Below are 16,812 nucleotides of genomic sequence, written 5' to 3'. Positions count from 1 at the left end.
CCACCGCGGCGCGGCCCGTACCGCAGTCGGCGCAGAGGATCCGCGCCACGTCCCGCTTGAGGTTCTTGCCGCTGGTGTCGAGCGGAGCGAAGGCGGTGCGGAAGACGAGCGGCTCCTCGGTGGGCTCCAGGAAGAAGATGTAGCGGTGGTTGCGCTTCACTTTGAAGCAGGGCGCCTTGGAGCCCACGCTGATGAGCTGCTCCCGCTGCAGCCCCCCGCTGTTGAGGGGCCACAGGTCGAGAACCTTGACCAGGACACCCCCGGCGGGCCCGGCGCCGCGGCTGTCATTGCCGCCGGCTGGGGGGCCCACGGACTGCACCTTGCCCTCCAGCACCACCGCCGCCGTGTACGCCTGGTCCTGCACCGACTTGAGGCTGGGCGAGTAGCAGGCGAGGGAGACGCCGAAGAGCAGCATGGAGAAGCCGGGCGCCGGGTCGCGCCTCATGCCGCCGGCTGCCGCTCGCTGCCCGCCGGCCCTGCGGCGGCGGCCGGGCTGCGGGGCCGGGCTGCGGGGCTGCGGCGCGGCGGGCGCGGCGGGGCGGAGCGGAGCGGCGCGACGCGGGGCGGCACGGCACGGCACGGCACGGCGCGGGGCGGCACGGCACCGGCACGGCACGGAGCGGCACGGCAGGGCACGGCACCGGCACGGCCTGGCGCGGCGCTGCCGCGGCACGGCACCGGCACAGGCACTGGCGCGACGCGGCGTGGCGCGGGGAGGAGGCGGGATGCTCCCTCAGCTGCCCCTGCCCCCGGGATGCTGACCCCCGCACCCCCCCGGAAAGGTGATTCCCTGCCCGGGGACTCCCCCCCGGGGATGCCCGCTGCGGCGGGGATCCCCGCGTCCCTGGGGGTCCCCGGGGATGGAGGCAGACCGCGTTCCCTCCGTGCAGCCATGGAGCCAACCCCTCGGCAGGCCCCCAGGCTTTCGCAGAAACCCCCCCCTTTCCCCGCGGAGGCGATCAAAGATGCGCTTATTTGGGGGCGGCTGCAGGTGACACTGGGGTTCCGCGATGCGCAGGGCCCGGGAGCCGGGGATTCCTCTTTGCCCGATGGTTTTATGGAGCTGGGAGATTTGTGCCCGAGATTCCCTGCACACCTGAAGGAAAGACATTAACATAGAGACAAACGGAACGCGCAGTGGCCGAGGAGACAAAGCTGCCTTTTATGCCCTGTTCCTGCTGCCTCTCGTTAATAAACAAATGCTTTCCCCTGCATTGGCTTCCAGGAGGAGTCGCTTTAAGCTCCAAAAGGTGCTTGTTTGGGTTTATTTCCGAGGCTGATCCTGAAGCATCTGCACTCCCAAAGCCTCACTTGCCCAGGCAGTGCGAAAGGGAACTGAGATGCTCAATTAGCAGCAGCAGGGGATTTTGTGGTTGTTGCTGCACTGGATTCTGTGCTGAAGGGGAGCGGCCATAGTCCCATCCCACGGAGGTGACCTGGAGGCAGAAGGGCGATGGCTCTGGGCACAGACTGCAATGGTCCCAGAGCCTTTAGGGCTCCAGGGAAACCCCTCAGCAAACCTCAAGAGATGACAAGAGCTTGGTCTTTGAGCCCGTCAGTGAGAGCAAAGGAGCACACATGGCAGGATCGGGATTTGTTTTCCAATCTAACGTAGCGCAGCCAGAACCATCAGGAAAAATGGGAAAGGAGCAGAGCCGCTGTGCCCAGCCCAGCCCAGGCATGGGGCGTAGCCTCTCCTCGTGTTTCCCCGGCTCGGGGCGGGAGGCAGCGCTGTCCCACCGCTGGCACAAGAGGGCACAGCCCCAGCACACGCACCCGGGGCTCTGCAGCCATGGGCGGCCGTGGCTCCTGCTGCCAGCCAGGACCGCTGCTCTTCCCTCTCTGGGAATGCTGACAGCTCTCAGGGCAGCGTTGCTATTGCAGGGCCCTGGTGCACCGGGAGCCCCGCAGCGTGCACACGGCAGGGCTCAGGGACCATTTACTTTTTGCGCACATTTCCTCTTGCTAAGCGTGATTTTCTGTGGCTTTTTGGTCTCAGATGTTTCTGAAGGCTTTCTCTTTTCCCCTGACTGGTGACCACGCAGAACTGCAGAGAAATGCAGGTGAGGTAGAAGGGATCAGAAGTGTTTCCCACGGCAGAGGGAAGAACAGTATTTTAGATTCAGGAAGCTGCTCAGAGGAGCAGGGAAACCACCTGACTTCTCTCTTCTTTTGACATAAATCTCTGTGGAATTTCCCCTTTCCCTATCATTTTGTTCAGACAGCAACTGAGGTTCTGCCTGAAAAGGAAGGAGATACCCGATAGCATAACTTGATCTGGAGCTCGCCTGCTCTACCCTGCCCCTCAGCAGAAAGGGCAGTTTCATGCTCAGACAGCTGAGTTGCTAATCCTTGCTGTTTTTGCAGGCTGAAATCCCAGCGGGACCACAGCAGTTCTCCCGCTGAGTAATTCAGTGCAAGATACCTGTGAGGCCTCTGGGGAAATTTTGAAAAATTAAGGTTTTCTTTGTCTCTGGGGCATTTTGAAGTCCAGAACACTTAGCCTCAAAAAAGGGCATTGGTCACATCTCCTTTCAGCAGTATTTTTCCTGTTGTTCAACCTAACTCTTGTGAAGTCAACTGGTTTTCATCACTTGAGACACTTGCTTTTCTCTTATAATTTCAGAAATGGTTTAGGACTAAATCCCTCTCCTCCCTTTATGCTGTTCTTTCCATATAAATGGAAAATCATTATTTTCTATAGGTCCTTGGGCATTTTGTCATATGAAATAAATAAAGCAAAGTCCTCGGTGCAGTTACCAGAGCAACCTGAACCCTGGTTTTGAGAGAATGACACCTAAATAACTGATTTTAAAAATACTTTCCTTCAGTCTAGGGTAACTCTTGGCAGGGACCCCAGGAGGTCTGTGGTCTGTTTTAATTTGTCCAAAGCCCATCTCTCCCCTGACTCCCTGCTGTGAAAACCCATCATATTTGCCATGCTGGCAGAGATGGAGAATCTGAGCTCAGCCTGGATTCCACCCTGTCTGGAGGACCCCAGAGTTCAGCAGCACCATCAGAGGTTTTTGTTCCTCAGGCAAGTGCTCTGGGGGCTGTTTTTTCTTTTACTTCCTTTAATTTTGTTCCTGCAATTTCCCAGAGATGCCTGAAAACAAAGCACCTCTCAGGTCTCTCTTGCCCTCTGCCAAGGGAGCTCCTGGCACAGAGCCCTGCCTGGTGCAGATGCCACACAGGGCAGTGTCCCAGTGTCCCTCCATTCTTCAGGGAGCCCTGCAGCTCTTCTGCTAGGACAGGTGTTGACCTCCGCAGCACAGGCAGGCGAGCTGTCCTTCTTCAGCATCCTCCACAGGCTGCAGATGCTCAGCCTCCTCTGTGTCAGCTGAAGGCGTGCTCCTGCAAATCCCATGTGGGGCTTTTGGTGTAAGGAGGAACAAAGCACAGAGTCACAGAACATGCTGAGCTGGAAGGGGAAGCATTGAGTCCAATGCCTGGCTCTGCACAGGACATCCCAACAATCTCACCCTGTGCCTGAGAGCATTTTCCAAAGGCTCCTGGAGCTCTGGCAGCCTCGGGGCCATGCCCATTCCCTGGGGAGCCTGGGCAGTGCCCCCCAGTACCCTCTGGGGGAAGAATTTTTTCCTGGTATCCAGCCTAAGACAGGTCCAGCCATTCCCTGTGTCATCCAGCATGGGGCTGTGCTAAGCTCTTGCCCATTTCAGGCCAGCCTCAGAACCATGCATGCATTGCAAGGATGTCCCCCCACCTCCCACAGCCCTTCCCAACACCAGCTTATCCTGCAGGGAGCCTCAAGCCCTGCTGGTGTGAAGGTGGCAAATACAGGAGACACCATCCCACACCACAGCCAAGGGAATGTTGCTTTCCCTCCCTACGGGACATTCCTTCCCTGCAACAATCAGGTGTTTCACAAAAGCCCCACAAGTGCCAACAAATCCATTGCAACCAGTTTTTCCCACCTCCGTGTCTTTTCTGCAAGGATTTGGCTTGTTCAGTTTGGGGATGCCCATGGAGAGCTTCAATGCCCATGTGGGGCACGAGCCAGCCCTTCACCAGGACACACCAGACTCCTGGCACCAGGGGGACACCACCACAGCCTCAGATGAAATGAGAAAAGCAGGTGATAAATGATGAACACAGAAATTGTATGGAAAAAACAAAGCCCAGCGCTCAGTCTGAGACTCCAACCTGCACATTGACTAATCACAGAATCAGAGAATGGCTCGGATTGGAAGAAACCTTAAAAATCATCTACTTCTACATATCTCCTGCCTGTTAATGTCAACTTCCAGACCAGAGGAAGGCAGAACTGAGGGTTGTAGCTGTAGGCACTGGTGCTGTCCCTCCCAGAAATGGACCATCCTAGCACAGAGGCCTGATCCAGCCACCCATCCCTCCCCTCAGCTGGGAGAGCATCGACTCACTGTAATTCCATGAGATGCTCAACAGTCCAAAGAAAAGTTGAGAACATTTGCTGTAGGGAGAAAAAGCAGGACTTTATTATGAAGAAACTCACCCCAAAAAACCTTTTATCTCTTGGCACATGGTGATCAAAGGGAAAAAATCAAGAGCAAGTGGTTTCCTTCACCTGGGAGAGAAGCTGTTAAGGTTCCCTCCAGCCCCTTTGTGACATATTCACCTAGGCAGTAGGAAGGAAAAAATCTACTCATCCTTCAAGGAAATGTGTGCCTCTTTTATTTGCTGCCCTCACTGAGAAACCCATTCACTCCTTGTCCACCCACACAAGCAGGAATGATGAATGAAAAACAAACTATAAACAATTTAGCCTTCCCTTTTTCCTCCCAGCCTTCCAATCAGATGTTCCAGCCCGTGCCTCAGCACCCAGATTTTGCCCGTTGATCATTCCGATCGCATGCCTTGGCTCGCCGTGCCGCTGACACGCTCCGTTCCTTGGATACAGACAGCTGCATCCAGCACATTTGTCAGCAGCTCCAGCTCCAGGAGGGCTTCACTCAGGGTGGAGGAGACAGGGGAGCCTCTGCAGGGCACCACTGCCCGGAGCCAGAGGATTCCTCTGGTGGGACTGGCAGAGGGGGACACTGGCAGGGAGCTGATGATCAGCCAGGCAGCTCTTTGTGTCCCCCAGACGGACAGCGGTGCCCAGGCGCTGAGATGTGTCACCAGAAAGATGACAGGCTGCAAAACGGCACCAGTGGGAGCAATGCTCCCCACAGGATGGTGTATCCCAGCCTCCAGCCCTCCAGTGAGAGACCCCTCCATCCCAGAGATTCTCCCTGGACTGGATTTCGCTGCCAGCCACTCTGATGTTTCTCTCTCTCTCTCCCTTCTCTCCACACAGCCTCCTTACACCCCCCTGTGTATCAAATAACAATTGCAGCCATACCAGGGCATCAGGTATGTCTGTGCACCTCTGAATTCCCTTCATAGGCAAAGTCCCCACCCACTTTTGCCTGTTTTGTGTATTTTTATGTAAAAATATGCTGAGTGGGTGTATGCCTTATTACATGTGTAGGAAACATGGGGAATGAGGGCTTGAGGTACCACCACAATAAAAGAGAGGGACAAGGCTCTTTGGCTGGCTTTGCCCTTGATCCCCTGTTTAAATATAATTTGCCATTGTTGGACAAGAGACCCTTTTCAAATGACTTCTGAGATCCAGGAGACCATTTCTGCAGCAACAAGTTACTGCTTGTAGGCAGCCTGTGGCTGGAAAATGCCCTTGATATTACAGAAATGGTAACTTGTTGAATTGATTCAAATATATAGGAAAGCCCAGGAGCTCGGGTGGCAGCATCTGAGCCCTGTACTGAGAGGTGCACAGACCTTACAGCAAGGCTAAATATAGGTCCCACAGACCAGAACAACAGAGCTTTTACTGAGAAGATAATCAAGCCCTGGAGGAAACTACACGATATAAAGCTTAGATTTAAAATAAATGTGAAATGAGTTGGTGGATTAGACACTAGTTCCTTATGGAAAAGTTTTCATATCAGAAAAAAAAGGTGTTTGGTGAAATGGGCTCTTTAATTAGCAGTTTCAGCAAGAAGCTGGAGGACTGGAGGGGTTCTGGAGCCTCATCCCTCACCTTTACATCTTGCCCTTTGCAAGGAGAGCTGGGATCAGGGAAGGGGTGGGCTGTTCCAGGCTGCTGATTGTAAGGGGCTGAAGAGGAGCCCTGTTTGCTCTCCTTGAGCTCCCCTGTTACCATGCACTTTCCCAAGAACATCCTGCACTCTCCAAAAGCAACACCCAGGGCAGCAGGTGCTGAATCCAGGCAGGAAATCCACAGCCCGGGCCTGGGCACAGGACAGATGCCCATGGCCCCCTGCACACCAGGCTCTCATCCTGCACCCACCAGTGGCCAGGCTGCAGCCACTGGGACTGTCCAAACCAGCCCTCAGGCAGCCAGATCCTGAATGCAACATCCCAGCTGTGATGCCCAGGGAGGGAGGCTGGATCCACCCAGCAGGGCACACTATAGCACTGCCACGTCCTCACCCAGCTCTCCTTCAGCCAGCTGAAGGGATGCAAATTTAAAAATAAGACCAAGTTGTTTTTCCTTTTTCTCCCTCATTCTTTCCTCGCTTCATCTCACACTGTAATCTTGTGGTTTGCAATTAAATTGTGTCTTTATGTCTCCTTTCCTCAAAAAGTTAATGAAAATGACTTTTGCTCCAAGGTGGAGCATTAATGTCTCACTCTGTGCTGAGCATGAGAGCAAGACACTGGGCCTAGGAGGAACAGAAGGTCCTGCTTCCCTGGGGAGTGATGGGTTCAGTCGGGCTCCTGAGCCCCTCCAACCATCTGAGCCTCAAGTTTCAATTTTCAGCTCCATTTTCAGCTCCTTCTCCTCCTTGCAAAGCCTGTGCAACAGCAGTGGGAGGTTACAAATAGAGCAAGGCAGCTCATCTGCTGCATCTCACTCGTGTGATCCGTGGGCACACACGTGCACGTGCTGGATCCTCCCTCCTCGGGCACTTCAAGGCTCTCCCAACACATCCAAGGCCACGCTGCTTTCCCAGTCTGCAGCTCCCTCCTCAGCTCTTTGCTGTGCACGTCCTGGCTGGAGCTGAGGACACAGGCAGCACCACATGCATCTGCACTGAGATTAACCCTGCAGAGCCAGGGACAGCAATTTGTACTTCCTCGCCCAAAATCCATCCCCTGGGAAGGATGCCAGGCCAGCTCTGACAAGACAGAGGCGTCAGTGGGAGTCTCTGCTTGCTGCAGGAGTGATGGGCCACTGACATCACCTGCCTTACCTGCCCCAGGGGGGCCCAGGGGTGCTGCTCCTGCCTCTCTCTCCTCTCCTGAAGGCTGGATCACACACACAGACTCATTGGGGCAGGGACACAGGCACTAAAAGGAGGGATGAAGTGAGGTGGTCTTGTTTAGTCTGTCTGAGAGGAAGTTTAGGGCTGAGTTAATGGCTAAAAACTACCTGGAGGGCAGATACAACGGCAACAGAGCCAAAGTCCCCCCGGTGGGGCATGTCACACAGGGCAGTGGCTCTATAGTGCAGCTTGGGAGGCTGAGGGTGAATATCCAGGTGATCTTTCTTTCCCAGGAGGTGGTGTGTCCCTAGGAGAGCACACAGCATGGGGATAGGGGTCCTTCATTGTTTGGGGTGGATGAGGCTGAGCCCAGTGAGGCCATGGTCACTCTGACCTAGTGCTGACAACAGTCATGGGGCAAGCAGGCACCAGCCAGGAGCACCCCAGGGCTCCCATCCCACTGCCCCTTCCAGGACCCTGAGGCTCTGGGATATGTGAGCTCTAACCAGTCTGGCATGGCTGTTTCTGAGCCCCCAGCTAGTGGGATAATGCTGGCTATCCATGGCACAACACACAGCACTGTCTGTTCCCTTCCAGGAGTCACTGCTTCTTCATGCAGGGAAACAATGGGGACCTGAGTGAGGCACTTCAGAGCAGGGGTCCAGCACAATCCTCTTGTTTCCTCAGGCTGGGGATGGCCAGGGAGGCAGCAGGAGCCTTGGCTCTGATCTGAGGGGAGCAGTCTGTCCCTAATCCCCCAACCACCCCTGTGCACACCCATTTCCTTGGGGACACTCCCTGGACTGAGTGGGGCAGGAGTCAGTGTGGGGTACTCTCCAGTCTCAGTAAGAAATGCCCAACAGCAAAAGGCTTCATAAAATATCTGTTTTAACAAGGCAGAATAAAAAGAGAAATATCAAGGGCAAGTAAGCCTCATGCCCCTTCAGATGCAGAGCACCCTGCATTCATGCAGCATGGGATGGACCCAGGATGGATTTTCCCCAGTGCTGCACATATCCTTTCCCTGGAGAGAAATTCTTCCTTTTTGGTTCCTCAAGCTATTATAGATCCTTCTTTTTATTCTGTCTTATTAAGGCAGCTGTTTTATGATGCCATTTGCTGTCAGGCCTTTCATACTGAGATGCAGAATAAACCCCCTCTCACAGGTGCCAGAGCCCCTTTCCTTCCCAGCCCCCTGAACTGCTTTCCCCAGAACAAGGGTCTGTGGCTGCTGTGCTGGCTGCAGACTGTCCCACAAGTCTCCAGCAAAGCCAGTTTGCTAATGCTTCTGGGTTACAAATAGTTTTCCTCTCCAACACAAACCAGGTGCTCCACACACCACAGTCCATTACCTGCTCCATCCAGACCTTGTGGAATCCCAGCAGTGCATCTCCCCACCTGAAGCTTATGGTATTTGCTGAGCAGCTGTAAAACAATTGATTGAATTTAATTATTGAGAGGATTTTCATGTTTCCTGCACACTTACATACTATGTTATCTCAATCACACCAGGGCTGGTCTCTAATTCTCTTTTTAATGAGTTCCCAAAATATTCCCATAAGCAATATCCTCAAACCAGCTCCTCTATCTAGACACTGTGAGAGGCTGAACCCCCCCTAATGATCCCTGGGGAGGGAGAAGGACTTCTTGCTGTGCTGGGTGCATTGCCTGGCACCAGGCAATTCCTGCTCTCCACAGCAGCAGGATTTATGGGAGCCAAGGCTTCCTCCTTCTCTTGGTGTGATTGCTGCGCTCCTTCAGTCCCCTGCAGGGCTATTGCACAGCCCCAGCTGGGACCTGTGGTTCTAAAAGCAGACCAAGGAATTACCTCACAAAAGTGAAGCTTCTACCCCTCTGACACCAAGCCAGAGTGGACTCTGCAGCCAATTTGCTCTGTAAGAAACCAGAGCATGGAAAAACTCAGTACCTTCATTATTTTACTCACGGCATCTTTGAGGGAAAACTAAAAAGATGTTGCCTCTGTGGTAAGGGTCTGGCTTATGGACTAAGAGGTATTCAATTAAACACCTCTTCAGCAAAATCACTCACTGGGATGAGTTATGGGACAACTTTTTTGAGCTGGCAGTCCCCAGATAAGCCACAGAGAGGAGGAATCCCAGGTTTTCAAATCTCACACAGGTCTTAACAGGAAAGAAAGGAATCCCACCAGAGCCACAAAGATGGTCCAGAAAATACCCCCAGAGCAGGTCTGAAAGAGATATGGGCAAATGTTAAATTGTTTAAAATAATTACTAAATAAACTTTGATACTTTGAGACATTCCCCTGCTACAGTACAACATTTCTTTGTGCTGCTCATGGGAAGTCACTCACAGAAGAGTGCCTGACTCTTCCTTGTCACAGCACCCAGGTCAGGCTCACAAGACTCTGCAGTTGTGAGCGGCGCCTCTCATCACCTCAGGGCTGGTAGGGATCAACCCCATCACCTTGTGAATGACAAGTGACTCTGCTGCCTTAGATAATCCCTCACCACATCCCTTTTCTACTTGGTAAAGCTTAAAATGAGAAGCCAAGTTGGCTTTTCTGTGCCTTGAGGTCCACAAAGCTATGACCTTTAGAGGGAGGTATCACACCTACCTCCCACCTGTGGCAGCCCCCCCCCCACCTCTCACAGGAGAGCTGCAAAGCTGGCCATAGCTCCATGTACCAGCACAGCTGAGACCTTCGTCCTCCTTGAAGGACAGCTGTGACTTCCCATCAGGGAAGGCAGAGGACTGTGGTTTAAAGAACAGCTTTATCCTCCTGGAAAAGACAGGGACTGGGCTCTGGCAGATGCCTCCTCCCAGGGGTGGGGCAGGACACCTGGCTGGGCCACAGAAGGACAGGGCAGTGCTGCAATACTTGAAGAATGGCTTCAAACACTCATCCTGTTATCCCTCACTCCATGAAATCATACTCAGAGGTCATCTTGTATCTCCTCTAAACAGGCTTTGCCACCACAGCCAGTTGCTGTGATGAGATGAGATGCCTTGGTTGTTCCCATGTTTGCACAATGAGGAGTTTAGAAGTTACAAGCTATAAATTCTTCTGGACCAAAGCTCCCACATTCTCCAGGCCAGGTTAAGTATCTGTGTAAATAGTTTTGTTTACAGTCAACCAAGTATTTTCATCCCAAGGACCCAACCAGATTCCTGTCCTGATGATGTGACTGCCAAACAGCATCAGCACCAGCTCCACCAGCACTGGGCAGAGCAGCACGTGCCCTGCTTGATTCTGTGCCCACCCCACAGGGCTGTGGGATCCATGCCCCACCCGAGGGCCCTGCCTGCTGGAGAAACATCAACCTCATGGGACACATCACCTGTCCCAGACAGAGCAAGACCAAGCACAGGGCCAGTGTGAAACTCAGAGCCACCTCCAGGAATAGCTTTGAAGGGGGCAGTTCCTGTCTCCTGGATTTGCACAGCAGCTCACACCCTCCCTGGAGAACATGGACCTGCTCCCAGGGCAAATCCCTGCTCAGCCTCAGCACCAAGGCAGCTCTGCAAAGCACGGGGGATGAAGCACTTCAAAACAAGCTTGGACCAGGGCCATGCCTGGCCATGAGCCAGAGAGGGGCCAAGAGCACTGTGAGCAGAAAAGGTGTTTATAAACACCTCTCCAAGCCTCCTGCACAGCAAGACAAGCTGTGGAAATGCCTTTGGCTCCTTCCTGCTCATCTCTGTATGGGCTCCACAAGAGCTTCCAGGGCATGTTTTTGTCCATTTATCTTAGAATTGAGAGGGAGGGGAGTTGCAAGAGTTTAAATTAAGTTCCAGTGCCTGTGCTCTCCTCCAGGTAGGTATTACTCTATTCCTGGGTTCATGCAGCATCCTTGAAATTACTGCTTTAGGTATCAGCTGTGCCTGCAGGGCTGCATTCACTCACACACACACATTTGCCCCAAGGAGCCAAAAGGCAGCTCCTGAGCTTCTGCAATGAGCTTAACACTGCTAGAACAAGTCTTGAATACACCCATTAGCCTTGTGGCTGCTGCTTACCACCACAGGAAAAGAGGATTCAAAACCAGGGGCACTAAAATCACTAGGTGGGTGCAGGGTCCAGGGGGACAATTATCTGGATGCAGCAAGAGGTTCCACCATAGGAACAACAGCTACTTACAATCCAGCAATGGATCTGAGCCCTTGTCTGTACTGCACAGCTTGAGTTTGCTCTTCCTTGTGTGAGTTTTGTGAGAGTTTTCCTTTAAGAGTCATGTAAACCAAACCCCACAGAGGATGAGGAGCTGGGATTCTGTGTGCTGGTTGTGGCTGGGGTAGAGTTAATTTTCTTCCCAGTAGCTGCTATGGGGTTGTGCTTTGGATTTGTGCTGAAAACATGGCTGATAACATAGAGATGTTTTTTGTTATTGCTGAGCACAGCTTACACAGAGCCAAGGCCTTTTCTGCTTCTCATATCACCCCACCAGTGAGCAGGTTGGGGGTGCAAAAGGAGCTGGGAGGGGACACAGCCAGGACAGCTGAACCCCACTGACCCAAGGGATAGCCCAGACCATACAGCTCTGCAGTCCTGGGGGTGCCTGAACACCTGCTTGCGATGGCAGGTGGGGAACAGATTGCTTGCTTTGCTTTGCTGGTGCACGTAGCTTTTGCTTTCCCTAACTGTCTTTATCTCAGCTGCCAGTTTTTCTCACTTTCCTCCTTCTCATTCTCTCCCCCACCCCATCAGAGGGGAGTGAGTGAGTGGATCATGGTGCTGAGCTGCCATTTGGGGTCAAACTACAGCTCTGTGTCATGCTGGCAGCAGCCAGCTCACCTGAGAGCTGAGGATTCGATGCATCCTGTCCCAGTGGCAAAAGTCAGGTCAGCATCTTAAGAGAAAAACTTCTGGGGAAAAGAAAAAGTCAAAGCATACTTTTCTTGGGTGCAAATCCAGTAAATTGTGATTTCTAAATCTCACTTCAAAGCTGTGATTTGTTCTGTATCTTCCTTCTCATCCTCACAGATGTTTGGGGTTTCTTTGGCCCCACATGGAAGTAGTCAGCCCATTTCACCCCAGCTCTATGAGCAACCTTGCTCCCTGGGAACAGATTGCAGAAGATCTAGTCCAATAGCCTCACATACTTTTTAAGGAAAGAGGGTTTAAAATAATCTGGGAAAGAATCACAGTCTGCAAAAAGCTGCATTGGTGAGGGGCTGGACTATTAACCTCAAAACCAGAAGTTACAAATGGCCAGAAAGCTCCCCTGGCTGCAGGAGGAGGTGTGGAGGTCCGAGTCACACTCATACCTGGGAGTCTCTGGAGCCAAATCTTCTCTCTGCCTTCTCCCACCCTTTTCTCCTGTGGGACCCTGCACCAGCTGGACTGCTCTTGGACACATTAGGGACCCCACCTGGTGTGATCCAACAGCTTTAGAGGCTGCAAATTAATGGCAGGATAAAGCAGGCATTGTGGCACAGAAGGGGGATGCACCTCTATCAGGAAAAGCTGGGAAACCCAGAACACTGCAGACAATGCCAGCCAGTGCTTTCCAAAGCACACTTCCCAAAAACGTGCTTTGAGGGCATGGATTCATAGCCCACAACCCCCAGCATGTCCATAAGCCCAGAAGGAAAAGCAAGACCAGAGAGGTGTCAGCTGCCTTGCTGCATGGCTGTGCAAGTCCAGAACCAGCAGTCCTGGCTGGAGGAACAACAGGACCATCTGGGCACAGCTCTGGAGACAGCAGCAAGAAAACAAGAGGAATCAAACAGCAAAAACACAGGAGGTGCTGACATCTTAATGAAAGGATGAACCAGCTGGTCACAGGAGCCAGAGCAGCTGTGCCTGTGAGCCAGCCATGCCCACCTTCCTGGACGTCCCTGTGGACAGAGCACCTTCCCAGCCAATGCCATGGGCATGGGAAGAGGGAAGGGAAGGAGGAGGCTCACCCAGGCATCACACCAGTTCAACTGGAGGCAAAGAAGCCACCTGGATACTGGGACACAGGCAGTCATATGCACAGGTGACACAGCCTTTGCTGCACATAATGCTGGGCTCTAGTCCTTACTCCTCCTTAGGAGACAAGGAGCAGAGAGCCCTGGGTTTCTAAATTATTCTCATTGAAACCAGTAAGATTGGAATTTGGTGACCATTTATTGCTTACTTTCAACAGAAGAGCCGCCAGCACTTCCTGGATTATGTGGGGAGCTGGAGAACCATACTTCCCTCTTAATGTCTCTGAGAACCAAGAACGGGGGAGGCTCCTCACCCTCTGCAGGTGACGATACCTCCATGGTCAGAAAGAACAAATGAGGGGAACGCCAGCTGAGAAAAGGGCAGCGGGGGACTTGCAGGCCAGTCAAAGGAGAAGAGAAAGCACACTGGATTTGGAACGAGCCATCATGAAAACAATCCCAAACTTAATTCACTTGGACAGGACATCATATAGTGCTTAGAAGAATTAGCCCTTTATCTTTGCAGATACAAGAAGAAAGAACTTGTTCTGCCATTGTGCAGTCACTGATTCCTTATTTATTTCTTTTTTGTTTGTTTTTTGTTTCTGAAGAGTGAGGAGAAGAGGCGTCGTTACAGCTCACCATGGAAACTGCCGTATGGCTGGTATGTCCTCGGGATGTCACCCTCTAGCAGGTGGCCAAAAAGACACAAACCCTGTACCCAGGGCCAGTCTGGATCCAGCTGTGCCCCACTCTGGAACAGCTGGAAGCCAGGCTCCCTGGCAGGATTACCCCTTGGGCAGCGACCCTCCAGTACCCCCATGGAGGAATCCTTGCCTCAGTGCTCCCCCAAAACAGATCATCAAAGGAAGTGGAGCTGCTTTCTTGGAGAGAAGCGGTTCCAACTGGAAGGCTGCAGTTGTCCGTGGCCAAGCTTTCCCATTGTTATTTTACAGTCGCTTGATGTTCTGAAAGATATTTAGAAAAATGACTTTAACTGTCCTGTGCCAAACTTGGTGAGGGTGAAAAAAAAATGAAATTTGGCAGGGATGTTATTCATTCAGCATGTAGCTTGGATGATGTCCAGTGACTAACACAGGAGTTTTAACTGATCTGGGAGACTAAAAACCATTCACAAATAATTTGATTTAGGGTCACTGTGATTTCTTTTTATAAATAATTTTCATTGAGAAGTATTTTTTTAATTAGGATCGACAGATCCTAATAGCAACGCTATTGTGTGCGCCGCTCATCGTTCCCATCTTCCTAAATGACTTTCATATGTTGTGTGCTGGTTTCTTGTTTGCTGCACACGATGGGGCTTGTTCACAGGGTAACCAACGCCTCACGGCAGTGGACGAGCCACGCTGGACTCCTCTCTCCAAAGGCAAGCTCCAAGGAGGACCCAGATGGAGAGCAAAGGGAACTTTCACCATCCTGTTACACCTTCCTGTTCAGGGGCTGGTCTGAGCCTTCACCCAGCCTCTGACATCCCCCCGAGGCTGTAAAAGCCTTCTGAGTGCTCTGCATCTGAGAGATGGCAACAGCAACCTGGCTTGGGTTGCTTCAGTGCTCCAACTCCCATCATGGCACAGGAAGTTCTCTGAACTTGCCTTTTCCCCTTTTCCATGGTGGGGGTGCTGGACAAGAACGGGACCAAGGGAAATATCTGACACAACTTGGAAAAAAGTCTAAACTCAGTCACCTCCTAACCCAGTAGATCACCCAACTCAGCCTGAGTAGGTCTGGGAAGACTGCAGGAGAATTCAGACAGTGGATGAGAGAAGAATGACTCGGCGACTCAAATGAATCTTGCTTGGCAATATCCTCCGTGTGTGACAGCCTTTTCTTTGACTTGCACAATAACAATTGCAGCCCAGCCACTTCAGCTACTAATCTTATCTCTTGTTTGAATGGCTCTTAGCTTGCCTCCTGTTGATTATAAATGTTTGTACAAGTTCTTGGAAGTCAGCGGAGTTGTTGTTTCGTAGCTGAATTACAGACTGGGACTCCAAACTTTGAGATGCTCACAGTAATGATCAGATATGTTCTTAAAAGCCCACTGAATTGGATTTCAAAACAAGAGGCCCATTGATCTTAAGCCTGAAATCCCAGCCACAATTCTGAAAACCTTTTCCCTTGTCTTTCCAAGGAACTGAAACTGGTGTGAAAAATTACTACAACAGTCAAAGAAAGGAGGATTATCTTATGAGAGGAAGCTACCTAAATTTGGTCCCATTTAGGCTAGCAGAACAGGGCTGAAGGGGGTATAATTGCTACTGAGAGACACATGGAAGGAGAGAAACTGTTAGAAAATCTTGTGAAATCTCTAAACTGAGAGTTGTGGGGCTGGAGATGAAAAGATTTCTGATTTTCAGAGCAAAGAGGTCTGGGATGGGTTTCAGCAGAAGCCACAGAGGCAGTGCAGTGTGCAGCCTGATAACCATATGGGAGCCACTGATAGGACTGCAACAGCCAGGACAGGCAGCATGTGACCAGGAGTTCCCTGCAAGATCCCAATCCAGTCTTTGGCCTGGACAAGACCAAACCTGGACAAAGTATGGAGAGACTTCCCTGGTCCTGCACTTATCCATCACCCTGCTCCAGCCTATTTTGCACCTTGCCTCATTCAGCAGCCATCCCAAGCTTGCCTTGGCCACATGATCTTGTTTTAGCATTGGGCAGACCAATTTAAGCTCCTGTGTCTCCCCAGGATGTGCTGCTGTGGCAGAGCTCCCATTAGAAAAGATTCTCTTTTGGGAAGAAAAACAGTTTTTTCTCTTTGTTTTGTTTACTTCAATAAGCAAATGCCTTATTCAAGCCAAATTCAGGCACAAAATCAGAGCATTAGGTAGTGGCTGTGACTGCCAACACTGAAAGGTGCTGGTCAAACTGAATCCCACAAAACATCATCCCACAAAACATCATCCCACCAAAGCACCGACACTGGCAGGTTGTTCCCAGGATTGTTGGTGTCCACTTGGAGTGCATCCACTCCTGAAAAGGTACCACTGGCCTGTGCTGGGAAGGAAAAATAACCTCTGCTTCTGGCCAGCATCCTCAGCACCAGCAATTTTCACTGCAGCCCAGTCAGAGGCAGACGGGCCACGCGCCTCCAGGGCACAAACACAACTCCCCATGCACTTCCCAGTTCTACCACATGGACAAAGCGTGGTTCATCCATAAGGACACCTGCTGGTGATGGCAACAGGCCGCAGGTTAGGCTGTTTAATGTCATCTGACGAGCATAAAAAGAGAAATCAAGAGAGAGGGGTTGCCAAAGCACCAGCCTGCCATGGGGGCAGCGTGGCGATGCCAACCCGGACACGCAGCTCCCACGCCAGGAAACACCCAGGGCAGTTCAGGTAGGCTGAAAATCAAACCCAGCATCCACGGAGAGCACTGCACATCCCCAGCACTCAGGGCTTTCTGACAGCTGGCAAGCCTCAGCGCAGCCAGTGCTGAAATACTGTTTCTGTGGTAAAAGGAAACTGTTTCTCTGTGTATTTTTTTTATTACCCATGGAGTCGCCATCACCACGGCTTTAACCACAGCCATGGGGCAGGCTGGGGGCTCCTCCTGGGATATCTGAGCATCCTCTAACACAACAAGATGTCTCAGCAGTTCCCTCCCTGTCTCCTCGAGAAAGCCATTTGTGTGCCAAGCACATTCCACAGGCCACCCC

The 16,812-nt window shown here is 52.0% G+C and overlaps 1 protein-coding gene and 1 long non-coding RNA gene across 6 annotated transcripts in view; one reads left to right on the top strand and one right to left on the bottom strand.

Annotated features, from left to right (window-relative positions):
• NRG2 (neuregulin 2) overlaps window positions 1-599 on the bottom strand; it is a 153,774-nt gene extending 153,175 nt beyond the window's left edge. For 2 of the 5 annotated variants that reach the window (XM_068205561.1, XM_068205562.1), the window contains exon 1: window positions 22-541. In XM_068205561.1, the coding sequence (XP_068061662.1) occupies window positions 22-445 (424 nt within the window). In that variant the 5' untranslated portion in view covers window positions 446-541. Of the gene's footprint in view, window positions 1-21 lie in introns of all 5 variants that reach the window. The other 3 variants (XM_068205564.1, XM_068205565.1, XM_068205563.1) reach the window with 3 other exon arrangements.
• A 17-nt stretch (window positions 600-616) lies between these two features.
• On the top strand, window positions 617-1,214 carry LOC137482925 (uncharacterized). The gene is made up of 2 exons (XR_011004269.1): window positions 617-782; window positions 1,019-1,214. It is a non-coding gene; the product is annotated as an uncharacterized lncRNA (long non-coding RNA).
• The last annotated feature ends 15,598 nt before the right edge of the window (window positions 1,215-16,812 follow it).

Source organism: Anomalospiza imberbis, chromosome 15 (assembly GCF_031753505.1).
Source record: "Anomalospiza imberbis isolate Cuckoo-Finch-1a 21T00152 chromosome 15, ASM3175350v1, whole genome shotgun sequence".
Classification (NCBI taxonomy): domain Eukaryota; kingdom Metazoa; phylum Chordata; class Aves; order Passeriformes; family Viduidae; genus Anomalospiza; species Anomalospiza imberbis.
Note: the sequence above shows the minus strand (reverse complement) of the source record. Positions and strands in the feature narration are given on the sequence as shown.